The sequence below is a fragment of the Homalodisca vitripennis genome, chromosome 2 (genome assembly GCF_021130785.1).
Source record: "Homalodisca vitripennis isolate AUS2020 chromosome 2, UT_GWSS_2.1, whole genome shotgun sequence".
NCBI lineage: Eukaryota > Metazoa > Arthropoda > Insecta > Hemiptera > Cicadellidae > Homalodisca > Homalodisca vitripennis.
In genome coordinates, this window is record NC_060208.1 from 75,264,577 (window position 1) to 75,284,805 (window position 20,229).

A 20,229-nucleotide genomic window follows, 5' to 3' on the forward strand; every position below is an offset into this window, starting at 1 on the left:
CGGCCTGTTAAGTAGTTCATGAACCAGTTTTTTGCTCCTCCTACTATACCCAAAGATGTTAGCTTTCTTGCAATTATGTCATGTCCTAAGCAATCGAATGCCTTGCTGTAGTCAAGTAGCAGGGCAGTAACATATTGTTTTTTGTCAATTTGAGTAGTAATAAATTCAACAAGGCTGATTATAGCAGACGAAGTTGACCTTTCTTTTAGAAACCCGTGTTGGCTGTTATTTATGAGCTTTTGGTGATTTAGATGTGCCATGAGTCTATTTAGGACTACTTTTTCTATAATTTTTGAGAATGTCGAGATCAAAGAAATGGGGCGGTAGTTTTTCACATCTGTAGTTTGTCCTTTTTTATATTTAGGGTATACTTTTGATAGTTTTAGTGCTGACGGGAATTCACCAAGGGTGAAAGATTTATTAATTATACTGACTAGTGGTGGTGTGAGTTCATTTACACAGTGCTTCACTATTTTTGAAGAGTACTCGTCTACTCCACTGGAGGACTTTACCTTAAGGGAATTTATAATGGATGTTACCTCTTTGTTATTAGTCAGTTGTAGAATTAGTGGGTTGTTTATGTTTTTTCTTGAAGTGTGGTCTGCTTGATTATTGTCGTCGGTTGGTTGGCGGTTGTTGTTTTGTTTCAGTGTCAGCTCAGCTATTTCAGTGAAAAATTTATTTAAGTATCCTGCAACTATAGAGGGGTTGTTTGTATTCTCTTCATTTATTGATATGCAGAGTTCATCTGGGTGATCCTTTTTAATTTTCCTCTCTTTGTTTATAATGTGCCATAGGGCTTTACTTTTGTTACTAGCTGAATCAATTAGTTTTGAATTCGCTTGTTTTTTTAGATCTCGAAGTTTGATATCGTAGTTCTTTTTCTTTCTTGCCATGTCTTCTTTGTCTAAGTTATTCCCTGTCATTATAAATTTACTCAAGGCTCTGAGAAAAATGTCTTTTAGCTCTTTAGCCTCGGAGTCATAGTGTGATTTTACCTGTTTCTTTCTCTGCTCTATTTTTTTCTTGGGACAGGCAATGTCAAGAGCTATTTGAAGGGTATTGGTAAAAATGTTGTAGGCTACGTCTGTATTAGGGGCATAGTGGATATTGTCCCAGTTTTTGTTTGACAAGAGGGATTTCAGATTGTTTAGGTTGGCTTGGCTAAAAACTCTTCTAAACGTGGTCTGTGAACTGTTGTTAATTTTGCAAATGTTTATTTTAAGTACTTGTGCCGTGTGATCTGATAGACCTGTCATAACAATGTTTGTGTCATTGCCGTCAGGTAGATTAGTACATATGAAGTCAATGGAAGTGGCTGTTTCATGCGTAATGCGTGTTGCAGGTAGGAGGAGTCTTCGGATGTTGTGTGTAATTAGTTCATCCTTAAGTAGGGTGTTTTCTGTGGAGTCTTTCATGTCGTCTATATTTATATCTCCCATGATCACTACAGGTTTGTTATGGGCTTCTATGTGGTCAAGGATATTTGATAGGCTGTTTATACAGGATTTGGCACTCTCTTTTGGGGAACGATAGATTCCAAGAAAGTAAATGGTTTCCTCCATGCATTTAACTTTGGTCATTGCCGCTTCACAACAGAGCTCCTGACATAAGTGGGAGACATCAATGGCTAGGGCATTTTGTACCAGGGGCTGTTCGACATAGATAGCGACCCCACCCAGTTTGTGGTTTTGCCGACTGAATTCCGCTATTAGTGAGTAGTTTTCAATTTGGGTGCTCCTCAGATGCTCCTTTTTTAGTCCGTGCTCCGTTAATATGACTAAGTTTGGTTGTGTTTCATTAAGGATGTGGTTTAGGCGGTCTACCTTTTTTCCTAACCCACAGATGTTTTGATGTAGGACTGTTAGCTGAGTATTTGTGATTTTTTTAAAGTCGAGTTTATGAATATTCTGGTTTTGAACTTGCTTATTTTTTGGTTGACCTGGCCTAAAAAAAGTTCTCTAGTCTTGGTTGTCTGTGAGTTTGGTTTTTGTGTGTCATTGCAGATCTTGCTTCGCCCATAACTTTGCTGTAAGGCCTTGGTATCTGTCGCCGTGAAGTTTCCAATCGTGGAAGTTGGGGGTAACAAGTTTTCATATGTTTGTCCTTCTTCCCATTTAGTGGCACTTACTGGTGGTTGTTTGTAGTTTGCTTGAGGTATTGTATTATGAGAGCTTGCCTGTGGATAGTGAATAATTATGTCATCAATGGCTTCATTTATAGTGTGAGGAGCAGGAATGGTACAGTGTCGGTGCAGTGTTGTGGTTGGGATTTGTCCGGCATTGGAGTCCTCAAAATGCTTGTCATCGGTATCTTTCCAATTATTGCCTCCTTTTCTCGTATGAATTTTAATATGTTCGATATTTTTCTCAAAGAACCCTTCATACGTTTCTCCATCTTCAGGTTTCTGTGCTGTGACTGGTGGTTTAGTTGGTCCTACTGCTATGCTTTCTTGTGTAAGACGAGACGATTTCTTCAGCAGTTTTGGTGGTGAGTAGCTGTCAGGTTGGTGCATCTGAGCCTCGACCAGGATTTGGTTTTTGTCATTATTAGTTATAGAATTTGCTTGTGGTGTTAGGTGCATATAATTTGCTGTATCCACTCCAGGTAGATTCCCTGTCTGTTCAGTTGTCGTAATGAGAGCTTGTTTGGATTTAGCAACTTTTAGTGATACACTGAACTGGTTTTTTATTTTACCTTGTATTTCTCTGATTTTGGAGGTATTCAGCTTATGAGTTCGAAATCTTTTTGTGCTACTAGGTGTTTGACTGTCTATTAAGACTTGTGGATCCTTTGCACAGTTGTGCTGTTTAATTTGATCATTAAGTAGCGTTAATGAAAGTTCCATACAATCCAGCTTCTTTTCCAGCTTTGCCAGCTCTTGAGCCACTGGTGCTGGACTTGATGGTGTTATTGTGTAGGCTGTGGCTGTTTGTATGGTTTGCGTTTCTACATTTTTGAATTTCTTTGAGTCTTGTTGGTTTTTGTCCAGCGAATCTCTTTGTCCAGATTTTTCTCTTTTGAGGTTAAGGATTGTTTGTTCTAGTTCTGATATTTTATTTGCTTGTTCATCATAAATGAGAGTCTGTCTTGTGTCATGTTCCTCATAAAAGTTTTGTAGTTCTTGTCTATTTTGTTTTTCCTTTGTGATCTGGGCTATAGCTTCCTGTAGTTTTATTCCCAATGCTTCAATTTTATGTAGGTATTTTTCCTCGGCTTCAGTTCGATCCTCCAGTGTTGCCTCCATTTCAGAAAGTTTAGCCTCCAAAGCTGAGTTTCGGATGCTTAAGTCCTCCACATCCTTTTTCAGCTCCAAGTTCTCCGCCAAAAGGAGACTGCCCACCTCAGCCGCCAATGCCAGGGATGTCTCAGGGTCATCTTCCTCTTGTCCCTCTTGATCTCTTACCTTTGTTTTTACAGCACTCAAACTCAGCTCCAGATCAGACTTAACTGTGTTTCTATTTGCCTTGACCTTGTGGTATCCTGATGGGCTGGGTGTCTTAAATGTGGGAAAAAGTTCTGATTCTCCTATTGCCACAAAGGTTAATTCTGACATAGAGCCGTTTTGGGCAGTCATTGAGGTCTTGCAATTTTCACATGCCCATGTTTTTATTTCATCTTGGGTCAATTTTTTTAGGCGCTTGTCAGATATATTCACACAACCACCATGGTACCACTGGCTACAGGACCCAGTACATATTATACCGGAGTATCTTACCCCAACACTGCAAGCACCACAGGGGTATTTGGAAGTTTCCGAATTCGTTTTTGGCATGTTAATAGTTCTTTGTGACAGATGTAAATCAGTTTTTAAAAGTTTAAAACAATAATAAAAATTGATCAGTTTGATTTAATTCTGTTTGGCTGGTTCAGAGTCTGTCAGTTTATGAGTTTAAAGTTTAAAAATTTAAAATAATGATAAAAATTGATCAGTTTGATTTGATTCTGTTTGGCTGGTTCAGAATCTGTCAATTTATAAAAATGGTTCATTGAAGAAAAATTATCAGTATTAATAAAAATAATGAAATTATTATAAAAACAATAAAATTATTAATAAAAATGATCAGTTTGTTTTAATTCTGTTTAGCTGGTTCAGAATTTGTCAGTGTATTAAAATGACTGCAATTTGTGAGAGAAAGGGTTATGTTGTTTCCCTCTTCAAACTTCTTGTTGTCAACAGTTTGCAGTTCAATAGTGTAGATGTAGCCGTTGAGGTAGAATGTATCATGTGATAGTTGCTGTGCAGTGATGACCTTGTCAGTGTGGTGTAACCAAGGTTGAGGTAGGTTCCGCAGGAATGTCTGCCACTGCTGTGTCAGCACAGGTGTTGGGTTGCCACTTACAGTTTAGTGGTGTTTAATGGTGTGCAGATCAGTAAGTATTTTGTTGTGTTTACTCACTAAAACTTCACAATAAGTGCTATTTTTCAGTATAGCATATACATTTTATAACAAAACTAGTCAAACTATGTTTTTAATTTTCAAAAACTATTCTCAGTCAACTTGAATGATATTCTAAGGATATACATCATTTATCCTAAATATTAAGTTAATCTTAGCATCATTTCAGCAATGAAAATTAAATTTTTTTTGTAGTAATATGTGTGTGTTTCATTCTAAAGTGAAGTTTTCATTTTTTGTTTTACTAAAATTACCTTTTTTTCATTCATATTCTAAACAATATACCTGTACTTTTATTATAGACGAGGTGTGTTTAAAAATTAACAGGAATTTTAAGTTTTGCTGGCTTGGAGAGACATATTGCTTTGTTTTTGTTTTTTATGATGTTGGTACTCATGCTCCTGAGGCATAATAGAATATCCAGTTGTATTCACTGTTTACTTTTTCAGTGGCCGCTGCTAAGGTTAGATGTGTTTTAGAAACTCTCTGATTTATATTTTTTCAAAAATGTATTAAAGAATTTATACTAAATGTTGTGTGAAAAATTAAATAAATTGTACAACTAAGTGTGTGAAATGTTAACAAAGGCCCATGGTTAGTCTGCTTTGAGTAAAGCAAGGTTTACAAGTCGTATAAACTTTTTATAAATGGCCATGAAGACATTGAAGATGACAAACGCTCCAGACTCTCCAGCACATCAACAACCAATGAAAATTGGAGAAATCCCTTGGTAGGGTTGACACTAAGACTCATCTCATCACACCAGTTTCCCATTATGTTCAGATCAGCATTGGTCAGTTCCGTGACTGAACTTTGGAAGTTGTGTGTTGAACTTGCCACTCACAAGAATCAAAATGTCATCCGAATACCCTTTGTGAAGACACCACTGCTGTTCAAAGACACAAGCAGGTCATCCACAACTAGAACAGAAGAGGAGAAAGAATGGTACCCTGAGGACAGCCCCTCGTAGTCCTGGCACTGATATTCGCTCCCATAAGAATGGTAGTAACCATCCTAACGGATCCCTTATCCATACATATTTGACCATCAACACGACATCTCGTGACCGCATTGACAATCACTTGAGTGTCTCTATACTCAAAAGTTCCTTCGCTGCAAGCATCAAACCTGCATACCAATTGATGCAGGGCTGAGTTGCATGACCTTCCTGGAGTGTAAGCATGTTGATTTGGATGTAGAGGGCACTCCAAGAGAGATCCCTCCCAAGCAAACCTAGCAATCATCTTCTCCCTGGTTTTGAGAAAAAAGGACAGACATATCGACCTGAAGGACTTGGGCCAGACGAGACCTCCCTTGCTTTGGTATAAACACCACCCTGGATACTCTCCAGGACAGAGGACTGTACCTTAACAGGCGGGGTAGGAGAACATGCAACCAAAAACCCGCTGCAAGCAAATTGGTCTTACTCGGTCTCCCCCAGGAGCTTTATAAAGGCTAAAAGAGATAATCATCAACTCAGTCCTTCTGAAGGTTATTACACAATGTACTAAACTCTATTGTGAGTGAGTGGCATGCCTCGTAGGTTTCCCTGTACACCTGCACTAGTGGTTGATATTTGTCATAAATTATACAGTCTGGAAAATGTGTTCTCATCATAACTTATAAAACTCCCTCCGGTTCAGTAATATGTCGTCTACCTTGAGATCACCAAGTGGCGAAATAGGATATTTTACTAATAGCTTCTAAAGTCTTGCTTGCACAACACTGCACACTATTAATACTCATTACTAATACTCATATTAAGTGCAGAGTTTCTTCCAGGCTAATCTGTTAGTCGTGTGAACCTTACGGTTGTACAGTGGTTGTGGAAGCCTGATGGTAGGTTTCCCAAGTACGCCAAGTTTTTGCTATCCTGAATAAAGCTCTGACTGTCTTTCTCAAAGTTAAGATCTCCACCATATTAATTTGAAACTCCTCCTGTTTATGACAGGAAAACTGAGATCAAATGAACGTACATTTAGGCTCAATTCTGTCTGTGCGCTGGGCTAGGCCATTATAACAATAGTTGGTAATTAAGATGATTGAATTTAGGAAACATGTTATTTTAAGTTACCAGTTATAGTCTGGATTTCAACAACCAGCTTAGAGCCTTTTAAAAACTAATGCTAAATTAATTGATAAATGCCACATATAATTAATTATATTGCAATGACCCAAGAGCAACATACTTAATAATAATTTGCCAATTCCCTTCCTTGCCATTTGTCTTCAGTGAAACTACTTACTATCTTAGTTTTCCATTAATACAAAATTATTTCAATTTAATTTATCTACATAATATCCGCCTCTACACATAGATCTTAATACTAATAATTAACAATGCTTCCTATAGTGTTGTTGACTCCCCAAATAACAATTTGGTTCTATTGCCTTCGTATTGACAAGTCTTTCTATAAGTCTTCCATTACATTATTAAATTGGATTGCTTTATATTGCCCTGCAGACCTCTACAAACTAAAATAAATAATTGTTGAAATGTCAAAATAAATTTACAGAGGAGCCACAGAACAAACACTTGGCATTCCAGCGAATGCCAAAACATCTGCGGAGACGAGCGATGAGCCACAATGTAAAGCGGATGCCAAGAAGACTGAGAGAAGTACACCTGAATCAGGTCAGTCACTCAGAAAAGTTATTGTTTATTATGTGTGTTTTAATCTACTTTAACTTCTATAACAAAAAGTAACAGTAAAATTACATATTTTTTAATATTCTAATTTTAAATAGTTATTTGATTAAATTAGTACTCATTCTAAGAACGAACTAATTAACTTTTTAGTGCTATAGCGCTTCTGTGAGTGATTTAGTCTAAAAGTGCGGAGATCGTTGTGGGAGACCACACATTTCTTTAAAATATACAGTAGTTATAAAGGTCTTCATTGCTGAAAGCATCTTTTTGTTCTAATCCATTCAGTGTGTTAATTTTTTTTACTTTGGGATGTTTTCACCGTGGGATGTTTTTAATCAACGTGTCTGAACAAAAAATAAAAGCTATTCATTTCAGTTGGTTTGTTTACGTTCGATAGCTTGTATTTCAAGCTATGATTGTTGTTATTTTATAATTTAGACTTGTACGGTTATTACAATATGTAAGTATTACAACCATGTGTCTTTAGTGTGATCGTATTACCATTACTTACAAATTAGATCCTTGGTACTTATAGTACAAAATGATGATAAAATAATATTTTCTCTTTTACTATTACAACTTTTTATCAAATAGTATATATCATTTATGTTTATAACGATGTACTTTATTTCATATCAGTATTTATGAAGCAATATTACCCAAAAATATTTATATGTGTTCTCAAACGTTTTATATTTTGATTACATTTTTTGCAACAAAAGTTAATTTTTCTTTTTTTTATTCCTTTTTGAGTTATGTAGTATATGAATAAATGCCATAAATCATTGCATAAAAAATATTACAGTATTATATGGTTATATTATTTTTTTTATACTATAACTATCACATGCTTACACTGGGGGGGGGGGGGGGTAGAAGGCCCATGTAGGGTGTAAGAAAGCTGAAATGTAAGTATTGGTAGAATCAAACTATTTTAAAGGTTTCATTAAAAGGAGTTAAATGCGCAAACAACATTTTTCTCTATAACAAAATTACTAAAAATATGAATTTTGACTACGAAATTTGTTTTAGTTGGAAAAATCTGGACTGCCAATTAAAGGAAAGAGGCCTAGCCGCAAGTTTCGGCGTAGGCCCAGTAATCTACTGCAGGAATATAACCGCCGCGCCGCTGCGGCTACCTGGCTTGAGACACACATTTGGCATGCTAAGCGGTTCCATATGGTGAAGCGTTGGGGCTACCAACTCCCCCAAGCACCCACCAACAAGGGCTACCGAGCTTGCTACCGGGCCTCGGCCAAGCATTGTTTACTCCAGGTAACACATCAACAGTGTATTGTTTTTTAATTTTAAATATTGGCAAAATCAATATAAGTATTCAACTCCTCAATTATCTGCAGTTTAATATTAATTAATTCATGTGCAATACACTACTGGCATTAAATAACATTTCAAGCTTATTTTCTCGTGTTTCATTCTGTTCAGAATTAAAAGTATTATTATTCTTGTTGTTGTTCTGCTACCAACTACAGTATTTTTAGTGTACATGAGTACTCCTAACAGTGCTCATAGTATTTCAGCATCTTGAAAGGATAGTATGATTTCAAACATTTGCCATCATATATGTTACAAAAAAATCGTAAAATATGTCCTAAGACATGAAAAGACTATAAAATGCGGGAGAATGGACTGCCACTCAAAATTATAACAATTATTGATTGATACCTGACGAATGGCATGAAGTTCAGACTGGAGAGAATAGACCAACCGATATTACTGCACAGGTGATAAGATCACAAACAACACATCACACCCATTCTAACTTACTTCACCCTTGTTACATAACATAGTGTTATACATTTTTTTGACATATAACAATGGTAAATGTCTGAAATCCTACTATCCTTTCAAATCATCCATCGTCAATAACAAATTCAACATCTTGTTATAATCAACAATGTGTTACTAGTTCCAACATTGCTTGAGCATCAAAGACAACCATTATGTTTATATAGAATATTTTAAGTTTACATATTTTAATGTAATATGTATCAATCTTGTATTTCTTAGATTTCAAATTGTCAAAAATAATAATTTTGGAAGTTTAAACGATCATTTCTTTTATTTAACTTTTTTAGACTATGATGGCTGAAACATGAAAGACCACAAAATAAGTGGTTTCAGTCATTTTTGTGTGGAAAAAACTGGTTTTTATCATGCATGTCATTACTGATGGTACATATTCATAGTTAATACTGTAATTTACTATATGTGACCCAAAAATATTTAGTACAAACTTGATATCTTGAAATATTAGATCTATTCTGACTGTTGTATACTATATTTCTATTGCAAGTAACCTTTTAACTAATATTAAAATTGAATACTTTACTTGAACAATACTTCAACAAAATGTTCTCTCTTGAAAACTTGTGTTAATTATTTAGTGATTTCCAAATCTTCTTAATTCCCCTTTTGCATCAAAGTAATACAATAATCCCTATAAAAGAAAGCTAACATTAGTAGACAACAAAGTTCCCATATGAAATCGTAAATCGACCATAATAGAGCTAATTACGTAAAATCCTGTACAGACTTGTAGAAGAAATTAGGACCAGAAAAATTTAATCTGCAACACACTCAAAAGACACCGAGATGCGTGTTCCTGAGGTTTTTATAGCGACCCCTTCCCTAACCAAACTATCTCATCACCGGCGCCCTTGATTGGCCTCTGACTATTCAAATCACAAGGCTAGAGAAATTGTCAACTGAATAATCCCTATTTTATACCGTTATCAAGGTTGACTTCCAGATAAACCGCTGTCTTACTGTACCATCCATACATGTGGACCCTTTCTTAAGAAATTGTGTTTTTAATTTAACCTATATTTTGACAAAACTATTTACATTCTAACATAGTTTTGCGTATACTTTCTCCCATGAAAATGTTGTAGTTAATTGTAATTTGCCTATGTAGCTAATGCTATACCATTCACGTTTTTTTTTACATAATATTACGCATTATTATATTGTTCTTGTTTTCTGCCATACTATTGTGCAAGAAGCATTTCTATGACAACAATCGCACAAGTACTGTAGTTGTGGCGTTTTCTACTAGATTCCAGCACTTCCTTGGTCCTCAGTCAAGAGTGTTTGCACCCTTGTGAGTTCGCTGTAATCACACAGTGCAGACAACTACTGTGTGTTGTTGCGTGTCACTCATTATGTAGTACTTTATGATTTTATTTCTAGTGTTTTTTGTACCATGGAAATATCCTACACACAAATAGATTATTCATTTGGGTGGTGTCATGGACACAGATAGATAGTGAATAATGCCAGTAGACAATAGTTAAAAAATTCTAAAAAGACAGTAAAAATAACATTTTTGCATATATTTATAAATATATATATATATATATATATATCTACAAGCCTGTCTGTGTAAAAAAACAACAAGAAAATCATTCAGCAAAACAACATCAATTTAGGTATATAAATTTGTTAGGGGGTTAAAGGATTCTGTCAAGTAATCTAATATAGGTAAAACATCTGGTAAGATGTTGATATTAACATTCAGTTTGTTATATATTAGGTTTTAAACTATAGTATGTCAGAAAAATGTAAAAGTACATTTAGTTCTGTATTTTGTTTAATCTTTTCCTGACAGTAACACAAATAATTAATGTGAAATTCTAAAGCTTAAAGAGCGTATGGAAACATGAGTATTACAATCTTTTCATTTGCAGGATGTGTCATACCTCAATTGCATAGAATTGCAAGGTCCAGAGGCCAAAATCTTACGAGGTCTGAATCAGCTGACAAGCCCAGAGTGTGGCTTGACCTTTGCCGCTAAATGTACTCTGGATGGTATGCGGGAGGGCAGTGTCACACTCTTCAGGTGTGGAGGCTACCCCTCTCAGGCGATCGGCAAGGTCACATTTCTGTGGCGTCCAGAAAGAGACAATTCTGTGCGCACCATCTGGATCTGGAGTCACCCTGCCTTCTACCATGAGTTGCTACAAGAACTCATCACAGTATTTCAACTCAAGTTGGAGGAAAGTAATGAGATGAATGTTGATGCAAATGAAAGTGAAATTAGTGAGAGTACATCTTTATTGAAAGTAAAGAGAAATGTGGAAAAGGAAAAATTAACAATAAGAAATGACAGGAAGTTGCCAAGATATTCAAATGACACGATTGTTATGGTCTTAATGAAGAACTCTTTAAACCGGTTTCGACTCACTGGTCCATTGGCTCAAGTGGTTTTAACTGAGGCTCTTAAGTTTGTCATTGTTGATGATTTCGTCAAACCGGACACCAATACCGAGACTATGGATGTGGATGATGCAGAACAACCTCGATCATTATGGTTGTGTGATTTTTACAAGTATGACACTCGCTTACAGACTTTACGGAAGCAATGTTCATTTTGGGAAAATGTCCTTAGGAATGTGAATTCTGCTAGTGAACTTTCTCCAGGAATGGTTCTCTCAGCTGTAGTAATGGATCCAAGACTGACCATGCCATCGACCCGCACCAAGGCAGTTAACAGTGGTGGTAAGTAGGAGTGCTATTAAACAAATAATCTTAGTTTAATCCTTGTACAATGTCCAACAGTAATTAATCCTTTTCACTCTCATTTGCATAAAATGCAGGTTTTGGGCAAACAGTTAATTTTTTTAAATGTTTTTCTTTGAAAATATCTTGTTATTTAGTAAATTGTCAGTTTTATATTTCATTACAAAACATAATTATTTGTGTTCTTATGTTTAACATAAACACTACAATTTATTGTTTATATTAATGTTTTTCTTCAAATATTTTCGTATTATTTAGTAAATTTTTATTTTCACATTTTATTAACAAAACCTAATTTTAATATTCTTATTACTTTTTTATGTAGCATATATATTAAATAAAATAATACAGTTTTTTTTTTCACAAGTAACCCTATAAGAGGAAACCAAAAATGTTTGTGCAGCCTCATGCATAAAATATTACTATCAATATTGATTTGGTTATGAAATAGAAAAGAAAATTATCAATATTTTGAAGAAACGAAAAGAAAGAATGAAAAATGCTAGACTGAAACTTTTGTATTCTACCCGTTATCAGCGAAAATACTAAAAAATAAAGTCGCTGATTTTGGTCTCTTTTCTAACACCAAAAGGGGAAACAATTTGCCATTGGAAAATTTGTCCAGTTTAATTTTTCCCTGGTTTGTCTTACGTGTTTTTATATTTATGTAATTTTTAAGTAAGTGAATAACACTCATTCATAACCATAACTTGTATTGGTGTGTTAATGTCTTAAATACTGTCAAATTTAAAGTTCTGAGACACAAAATACAAGTTGCTGCAAATTATATACCACTTTCTTGAGAATTTTTCTGGCTGGTTGTATAAATCACTATACAAAATGTTGTTTCCCATTCAACGGACATATACTCGTAACAACTGAATACTGTGTTTAAATTGTGTGCATGTTACTCTAATAATCAAACTAACAACACTATCAAACAAGACTTTTTATTGTTTATAGTAGCAGCTGTGTAGTAAAAAATCTCCTTCCATCGTCAAAAATAACCTTCAAACAAAAAATCTGTATTAATATTTTATAAATCATCTGGAAAACTAAAAATTGTTTTGGTGTGGAGCCTAAGGCTAGCTTTGTATACAAAATTGAAACTTAAACAGATGTGTTTGCAGTGACCAATTTACAACAAGAGGTTCTGAAAAGTTTGAGCAGCCACAGCCCCTTGTGGGAGTTTGAACTGCGTGAGAGAGTCAACGACAGCAAGATGTCTACTTCACAGTTGAATGGTCTGCGGTCACGTGCGTTGGTTCCAGGTCTCGCTTCAGCTGCGTGGCTAGGATCACACAACGTCAGTCATCTGCCAATACTGCTGGTGCAGAACAGAGGGCAGTACGAACAAAGTGGTGAGAACTCAACTTTGAGGAATTATCTAAATCTGAATTCTCAGGGGTACTGACTTGAGAAATTTTGGCAAGTGGTTCTCAGAATTGGCATTCGCAAGTGTACACAACAAAAAATATTTTACCACACCAATTTTCCCCTATTTTCAATCAAACAATGTTAAAAAGATAGTATGTACGTATATTTCTTGTGGTACAGCCGTAAAAGAAATAATCATTAGATATAGTATTAAAAACTACTTTTACTTTTTTCTTTAAAAAAAGTTTATTTTTATTATCAACTGTAGCACTAAATTAATAAATTATTGATCTTTATATTTATTTTCTATAATTAAGGACCTGACAGGGTGTAATTGAAATCGTGTCATCTGCCTGTCTGTGTGATGGATGACTCATGATGTTATTTTATTATTTAGGTTCTTACACTTGAAATTTGATACATAAATTCCTCTTGATTCAAGAATCCTATTGATTTTGTGGTTGAAATTCTGTGTTGTATACTTGATAGAAGTATTATATTAAAATTGTGAAACTTGTACTGTATATTCAATGTTTACTACTGTTATTCAATAATTTGTAACATACAATCATATATAAAGTCAAAATATTATTCTACGGTTAAAATATAAACATGCAGTAAGATTTTTACAACTTATTCCGTCCATTATAATACACAACCTCTTTCTTTACATTCTGTCAGGTCCTTCAATACTCAATTGTATAGATATTTTGCATAAAATTGTACAGTACTGTCATAATATACAGTGCCTAAATATGTGGTAGTGAAAGACCACAAGTTTGGGAATATGTTTGAGACAACCCCAAGTTATATGTATGGTGTGCTATTTTCTATGATAAGATTTATTGCACAGTTTTTCTTCAGTGATAAAGCAATTTATTGTATCATTTATCTAGACATGTTAGATAACTATGACTACCCACAACTAGAACACCTACAGCCTTGTGTTATTTTTCAACAAGATAATATACTCCATATTCGAACTTGATTGTAAGAGAATTAGTTGATAACACTTTCCCTCATCAGTGGATTGGGGACGACAGCACCATCTTCTGGCCCCCATGGTTCCCAGACCGTGTGAGTTTTTGCCTGTTTATTGGTAAAAGACCAGGTTTTTAAGCCATTGACGCTCAAAAATTGAAACTGAATTAATACTCAAACATTAATAATTAATTCATCATCAAGTGATACGTGATATTTTAAACTTAAAAATGCTTTTATATTTAACAGCTGATTGTATCACTCTCTGATGATACGTTTTAATGAGAAAAAATTACCTACTAATATGATAGTTTACTATATCTATGTATCATTTAACATATTTATACATAAATACCTCTTCAATTTATAGTATTTTTGAAGAAGTGAGCTGACCACCCTGTAAAGGTTTGCTTGTTTGTTTTAATTTACCTGACATTATTTTTCTATTCATCCAAGGTATAATAGAGTTAACAGTGGACGACGGTGTAAAACTCTGGATTGATTCATAACAGATAATATCAATATCACCAAAAATAGTATAGTATTTTATTAAAATTGAAGAAGAGATCGTGTGTTGCAGGGTACGGTAGTGGCTGGGACGTAATAGTACCAGCTGGATGGGGCATACCGGTGTGGTTAGGACTTGTGTACAGAGGAGCCCGTGTGGGCGGACTGCGAGAGACAGAGAGACTAACCCTGGAAACAGTCTCAGGTCCCACACTACCACCTGACACAGAGGCAGGGTGCCTAGACAGTGAACAAGCAAGGAGTGAAAACTATGAGAAACATTTCCGGTACAAATCAAATTTTGTCTTTGGTTAACTACACGTGTACACAACTTATAGTTTTTGCATAATACTTTAACTGACTCAAATTGCTACATACTTCAATCATAGAATAGGATCTCTCAAATAAAACATAAAGTATTCTTAAATTTGCCATTGTAAAACTAGTAAGAAACAGTCATAATACAGATATCTACATTCAAGCCAAGGTAAGATTGTACATTGTATGAGTTGTAAAAATTTCCTCCTCAGTCAATAGGTATAGGGTCAGCGGAAGAGGTCGATAAAAGATATTCTAAATACCTTATTCCAATAAGCATATATTTACCTCCTGGACTCGCTGCTCTCGTTATTGAGTTCAGGACCAAATTGAGAGTTTTTATAGAATAGAGGGAGCAGCCTTACCTTGACGAGATTGGAAGGATATTATTCTTTATAACATGGAGACATTAATAGGCTGTGGTGAAACAATCTTGAATATTTTCCCTTGAGAACAATATTAAACTTCATGCACTGTTTTGCTCTTATATTGTGGGAGGTGTCTCATTTTGAAGATCTTATTAAATACGCATCCCAACTCTTTTTAGTTTGTTTACAGTTGATATTTTTTTAATATTTAAATGGTTAAGTACAAAATATTGATTTTTTTCTGAATAACAAATTAAAATATTGAAGAAACTAAAAAACTGTCTGGACACTTTAACACGTTCACTGCTAATACGTAAAGTATAACATTTACTAGGAGCTAAAAATTTTGAGTGAGTTTTACTTACCGAATGGTGGTGTATATCCTTAACTTGGTAAAATATTTGCATTTCACTGCACCATTCCATGTACCAGTGACGTCATAGTTTCTGGTCCGATTTCGGGACAGCCGCTCCTGGTGCAAATTGAACCTGTCGAACCGACTCGAAAATGGAATAATACACATGAAAAACTTATAAGACACTGTTTTTATGGTTTATCACTACTTTACATATATTTACAATATATGTACAAACCCTCCCACCACCCTTTTTGTCTCAATTTACAAGTTTTTGTGGAAATCGTCAAAGCATTTGACGGGGCAGAATGCTTTTTTCTCTGGACAGCCACAGCACACATAAGCAGTTCTTTTTCTGATTCCATTTTTGGCACAAACACCACAACGCTTTCTTTGCTTGTTGCCCTGCATGTCTCTTTCCTCAGTTTTCACAAGCTTGTGCAACGCATTTCTTGGTGGCGTTCTGAGTGGTTGCTCTGGTGCTGGGGATAATAGGGCCCAAATCAGTTCATTGGGGAAATCATATAGAGTCACTTTTCTTCTCCTGCTATGCATGTTATGTAGAGCCAACGAATTGATGACTAGCATTTTCGTGAGGTGTATAAATATCTTTTTATATGTACCAGCGAATGCTCTTATGCTCACACGGGTAGTACGAGAGCATCTGGTCCCCACGGTCCACTCCTTTCATGTGGGCATTGTACTGTACAATTGGAAGTGGCTTCTCCTTCTCCTGGCCAAGTTTATTCATAATTGTCACCATGGTGTTTTCAAACTCCTAGGAAATTTATAAAACATGCCTCTTGTCCTTCTATCGCCCCACCATTACATCTTCTGCGTACTGAGAAACAGTTTCGCCTTTTTTGAGATTTGCCCTTGTAACCTCGACAGGATTATGTTTCCTGTCGGTCCTTAGTGTGCCTGTTGCATAGGTGTCTCATGCCAAGAGCTTGCTTGTTAGTTCAAAGCTATTGTAGTAATTGTCCATGTAAAGAGCATGGCCTTTGTATAACATTCCTCTCATCAAATGCATTACTACCTTGGATGCTTGGTCTTTCCCTCCCAAAGTATCATGTGTACCACCATAGATTATAAAGCGCAAACATAACCCCTCAGGTTCACTCAAGGTATATACTGTAGTTTGATGCCATACTTGTGACGCTTCCCTTTGATGTACTGTTTGAATTGCAATCTACTTCTCCACAGTACCATGCCTTCATCAAGGGATAGTTCTTTAGCTGGGGAGTAAACTGACATCATCTTGGAGTTGAAATACTCAACTAGATATTTTACTTTATGAAGTCTATCAGTGCTCACAGTAACGTTTCTTGAAAAATGAAGGCATCTAAGAATTATTAAAAACCTGTTCCAGCTCATAAACTGCCTAAAAAGTGGGATGTTGTAGAGCCTGTCAGTTTTCCAATAGTCTTGATACCTGTTGAGCCTAATTGACCCCATATGTAAAAGCAGCCCTATAAAGATTTTTAATTTAGGTACTGTTAGATCTGTGAATCGGGCTATACGTGATCCTGCTTCAGTGTCTGGACCACAAAACACTGCCAAAGCATTGTGATTTGTGTAGTGACAGATACGCTCTAGAGCAATGTCATCAAGCAATAACAAAAACCAATCTATAGGTTTAACTTCTCCGGGTGGAGGGCAAAGCAGTTTGTTTTCACCTGTAAAAGGTATTCTTTTTCAGGCCGGCTGTCACATTGCTCCAGACAGGCACAAATTCATTTTCAGAATCACTGTCGCTAATGGTATCTCCCGTAGCAGAGCTGGAGTTGTCTGATGAGTCATTGTCAAGGTCAGAATCAACACCGTGTGGGGTAGGGTTTCCCGCCATAACCTCAAAACTTCCTACAACACAATCACGAATACAGTATTACAGTTAACTACTAATAGATTGTCACTGTTACACACACAAAATGAAACTAACAGGAACTACGCTATAATTAGCAAAAAATACGATAACTTGAAACTGATCACGTAAAAGTATTTAACAAGACGAGCGCCACACGTGAACAGCGATAGATGTACTCCCGACAAGATCTGAGCTCACACTGAGGATGTATATGCCAACAGTCGTAGTGGCCCTATATCGGGCCGGCCGCCGCTTGGCGCCACAGTCGCCGATGGCTCGTAATCGGGCCAGCCACACTGAACGTGTTAATCTATCTTTATTAATTATAACTTTAAAATGAAATATCTTCCATAATTCTACGACTAAAGGTTGAAAAGTGCATGAAGTAACATTGTTCTTATGCTAAAATCAAGATGGCCACCACTACAGCACAAGGGGGCTCTTAAGAGGGATCGCTAGTCAGATGCTGGTTGCGCATCTGAAGCTCTACTTTTATCATGGGGCTAAAATTAAAACTGTGTTATAAATTGTCTTAAAATTCATAAAGTTTCACTTCAAAAACTTACTAATTAGTTATATTAAACATATGTAGTTATATTAAATCTGTTAATACATTGGTTTATAACTTATATCCATTAGACTTTCTAATGGAAAAATCTGTAGTAAACATAAATTATAAACATTTAGTGCAAGATATAATCATATTTTTCTAATTCATTAGCTTTGATACACTGCAATCAAAGTTTCTGTAGTGAAACATTTATATTTTAGATAATAGGAATTCATCATGTAGTAAAAACGTTAGCTTCATGTTAAAAGCGGAGCCTCAGATGCACTGCCGGCAGCTAACTAGCATTCCTCTTAAAAGGAATACACAAATGGGATTATTTCTTGCGCATTGGGCACTTTTTCAACTATATTATATTAAGGATAAGGATTATCCTTTCTATCTGTTCAAGGTAAGCCTGCTCTTCCTTTCATATCAAAACTCTCATGACATAATCTAGCTTTTTGCCCTCTTCAATCATAAAACTTGAGTTGGCCGTTAATTGACTTTTATTGAATCTTGAATTTCTCTAGTATTTAATCAGTTATTTAAAAAAAACTAAATGCTCTTTAGCATTTTTGGTATTTGTGTACAAAAAGAAAAAAATGTTGTGTAACATAGTAAATTAGGAATATTTTCAAGTATATATGTTTTAATTCTGCCTTAATATTTGTCACTGGGAACTATCAGATACTTTTAGGAAACTAATATAAATGTTATTTTGCAGTCTGCCTCCTGATAAACGCCCAAACTACATAAAACTAGGAGTCATCGCACCATTCCATTGTCCTTGGGAGCGACTTCTACAAGACTGGCACTCAGAGGGAGATGGTCAAGGCATCTACGTAATCAGGAACAGAGGCCAGTTAGACTTCCTAAAGTGCTTGCTAAGCAGGACCAAACCCGTTACAACCTGTGTGTTCAGTGAGAAAGACAAGGCATGTGGACTCGTGCAAGTGGGCATTGAGATGTGCGGAAGGGGAACCCTAGAAAGGTGTGCCCTGATCTGTGGTATGGGCAAGAAGGACATCAGATTGACAAAGGACAAGACAGGAAAGGGACCCTTTGAACCTATCCATGAGGATGAAAATGAAGAAAAGCGGAAGATCCAAAGAGAAGAGCACCAACTAAAGCTATTGCGACTGAGAAGGAAGAGGGTGAAAGCAAAACGTGAAATGGAAGAGAAAGGTATTTTCTCAGTAAAAACGAAAGAGAAGAAGAATCCTACTGAAAAGTTGGTGCAGGAACAAGCAGAACTAATGAAGGAGCTGTGGTTACCAAATGAAATCAAAAGTGTGAAAAATTCCAGCAGTCGACCCGTTTTAGGGTTTGTAACATTTGGTGGGTACTCCTTTAGACAGTCGAAGACATGCGGGTATGGCTTTGTTGCCTTGTCAGCCCTACTCAGCGTTCTAGAGCGGAATCAAGGATATTTTCTTGTAAGGAACGTAACATCGTTGCAGTATTATTTTGTTAGATTAAAACTATTACTTCCTGTTTAAATTGTTTTTTATTTCATGACTAAAATCCAGAAATGCTTTACAAAAATATTTGGTTCAGTACTTGCAATTGTTTAAATTGGTTGAAAATTTACTTTAACTTTGATATATATATATATATATACATTAAATTTGTATAAATGGCAATAGCCGAATTTAATTTCAATAAACATTCAATCACAAAAAGTATGTATATATATATACATACCGGGTGAGTTTTTTAAAGTGATCCAATAGCTAATTTTTTTAATTACATGACTTAGCACCACACTTTAAATTTGGATCTTGCTCAATTTTAAGTTTCACTCAGAAATACACTTTCAAATTTTTTGAAGATGGCCACCGTTTCCCAATATAGTGGCCAACTTTAAAATCTTTTATGGAACAACCTGTATTTTATGTTGTTTTTAGATTCTACACTAAAAAATTAAACATTTTTGCAATTGAGAGTTTTTCAATATCTCTAATGGTTTAGGAGCTACGTGGATTAATTATTAAGTAATATTTTGGCAAATATGACTCAGAGTATTTTAGTTCCATACTGTATTTGGGTTGGCAACATTTTTTACAAATCTAACTGTTGCATTTTGTCACTATCCAGCTGTCAATTTCTAATCAAATCCAAACCTGATTCTTGAGTTATGGCACTGGATGAAAAGGTGGATATGTTGTTAATATTTGGTGTCACAAGAACAAACACGATGCTGCTAATTTGTATGCTGCAAGGTATCCTGATAGACCACATCCATCATGTAGTGCATTTGCTCGTCTTGAAAAACAAACCTGATCTACAGGATCTTGGCTCCTCGAAAGCGTCAACA

The 20,229-nt window shown here is 35.5% G+C and overlaps 1 protein-coding gene across 4 annotated transcripts in view; it reads left to right on the forward strand.

Moving 5' to 3' along the window:
* Positions 1-19,412, forward strand: part of LOC124354191 (ribonucleases P/MRP protein subunit POP1) — a 40,903-nt gene extending 21,491 nt beyond the window's left edge. For 3 of the 4 annotated variants that reach the window (XM_046804465.1, XM_046804466.1, XM_046804467.1), the window contains exons 3-8: positions 6,917-7,035; positions 8,083-8,325; positions 10,758-11,568; positions 12,720-12,950; positions 14,528-14,741; positions 18,637-19,412. In XM_046804465.1, coding sequence (XP_046660421.1) covers positions 6,917-7,035; positions 8,083-8,325; positions 10,758-11,568; positions 12,720-12,950; positions 14,528-14,741; positions 18,637-19,411 — 2,393 coding nt within the window. In that variant the 3' untranslated portion in view covers position 19,412. Of the gene's footprint in view, positions 1-4,295; positions 4,375-6,916; positions 7,036-8,082; positions 8,326-10,757; positions 11,569-12,719; positions 12,951-14,527; positions 14,742-18,636 lie in introns of those variants that run through there. The other variant, XM_046804468.1, reaches the window with a different exon arrangement.
* The last annotated feature ends 817 nt before the right edge of the window (positions 19,413-20,229 follow it).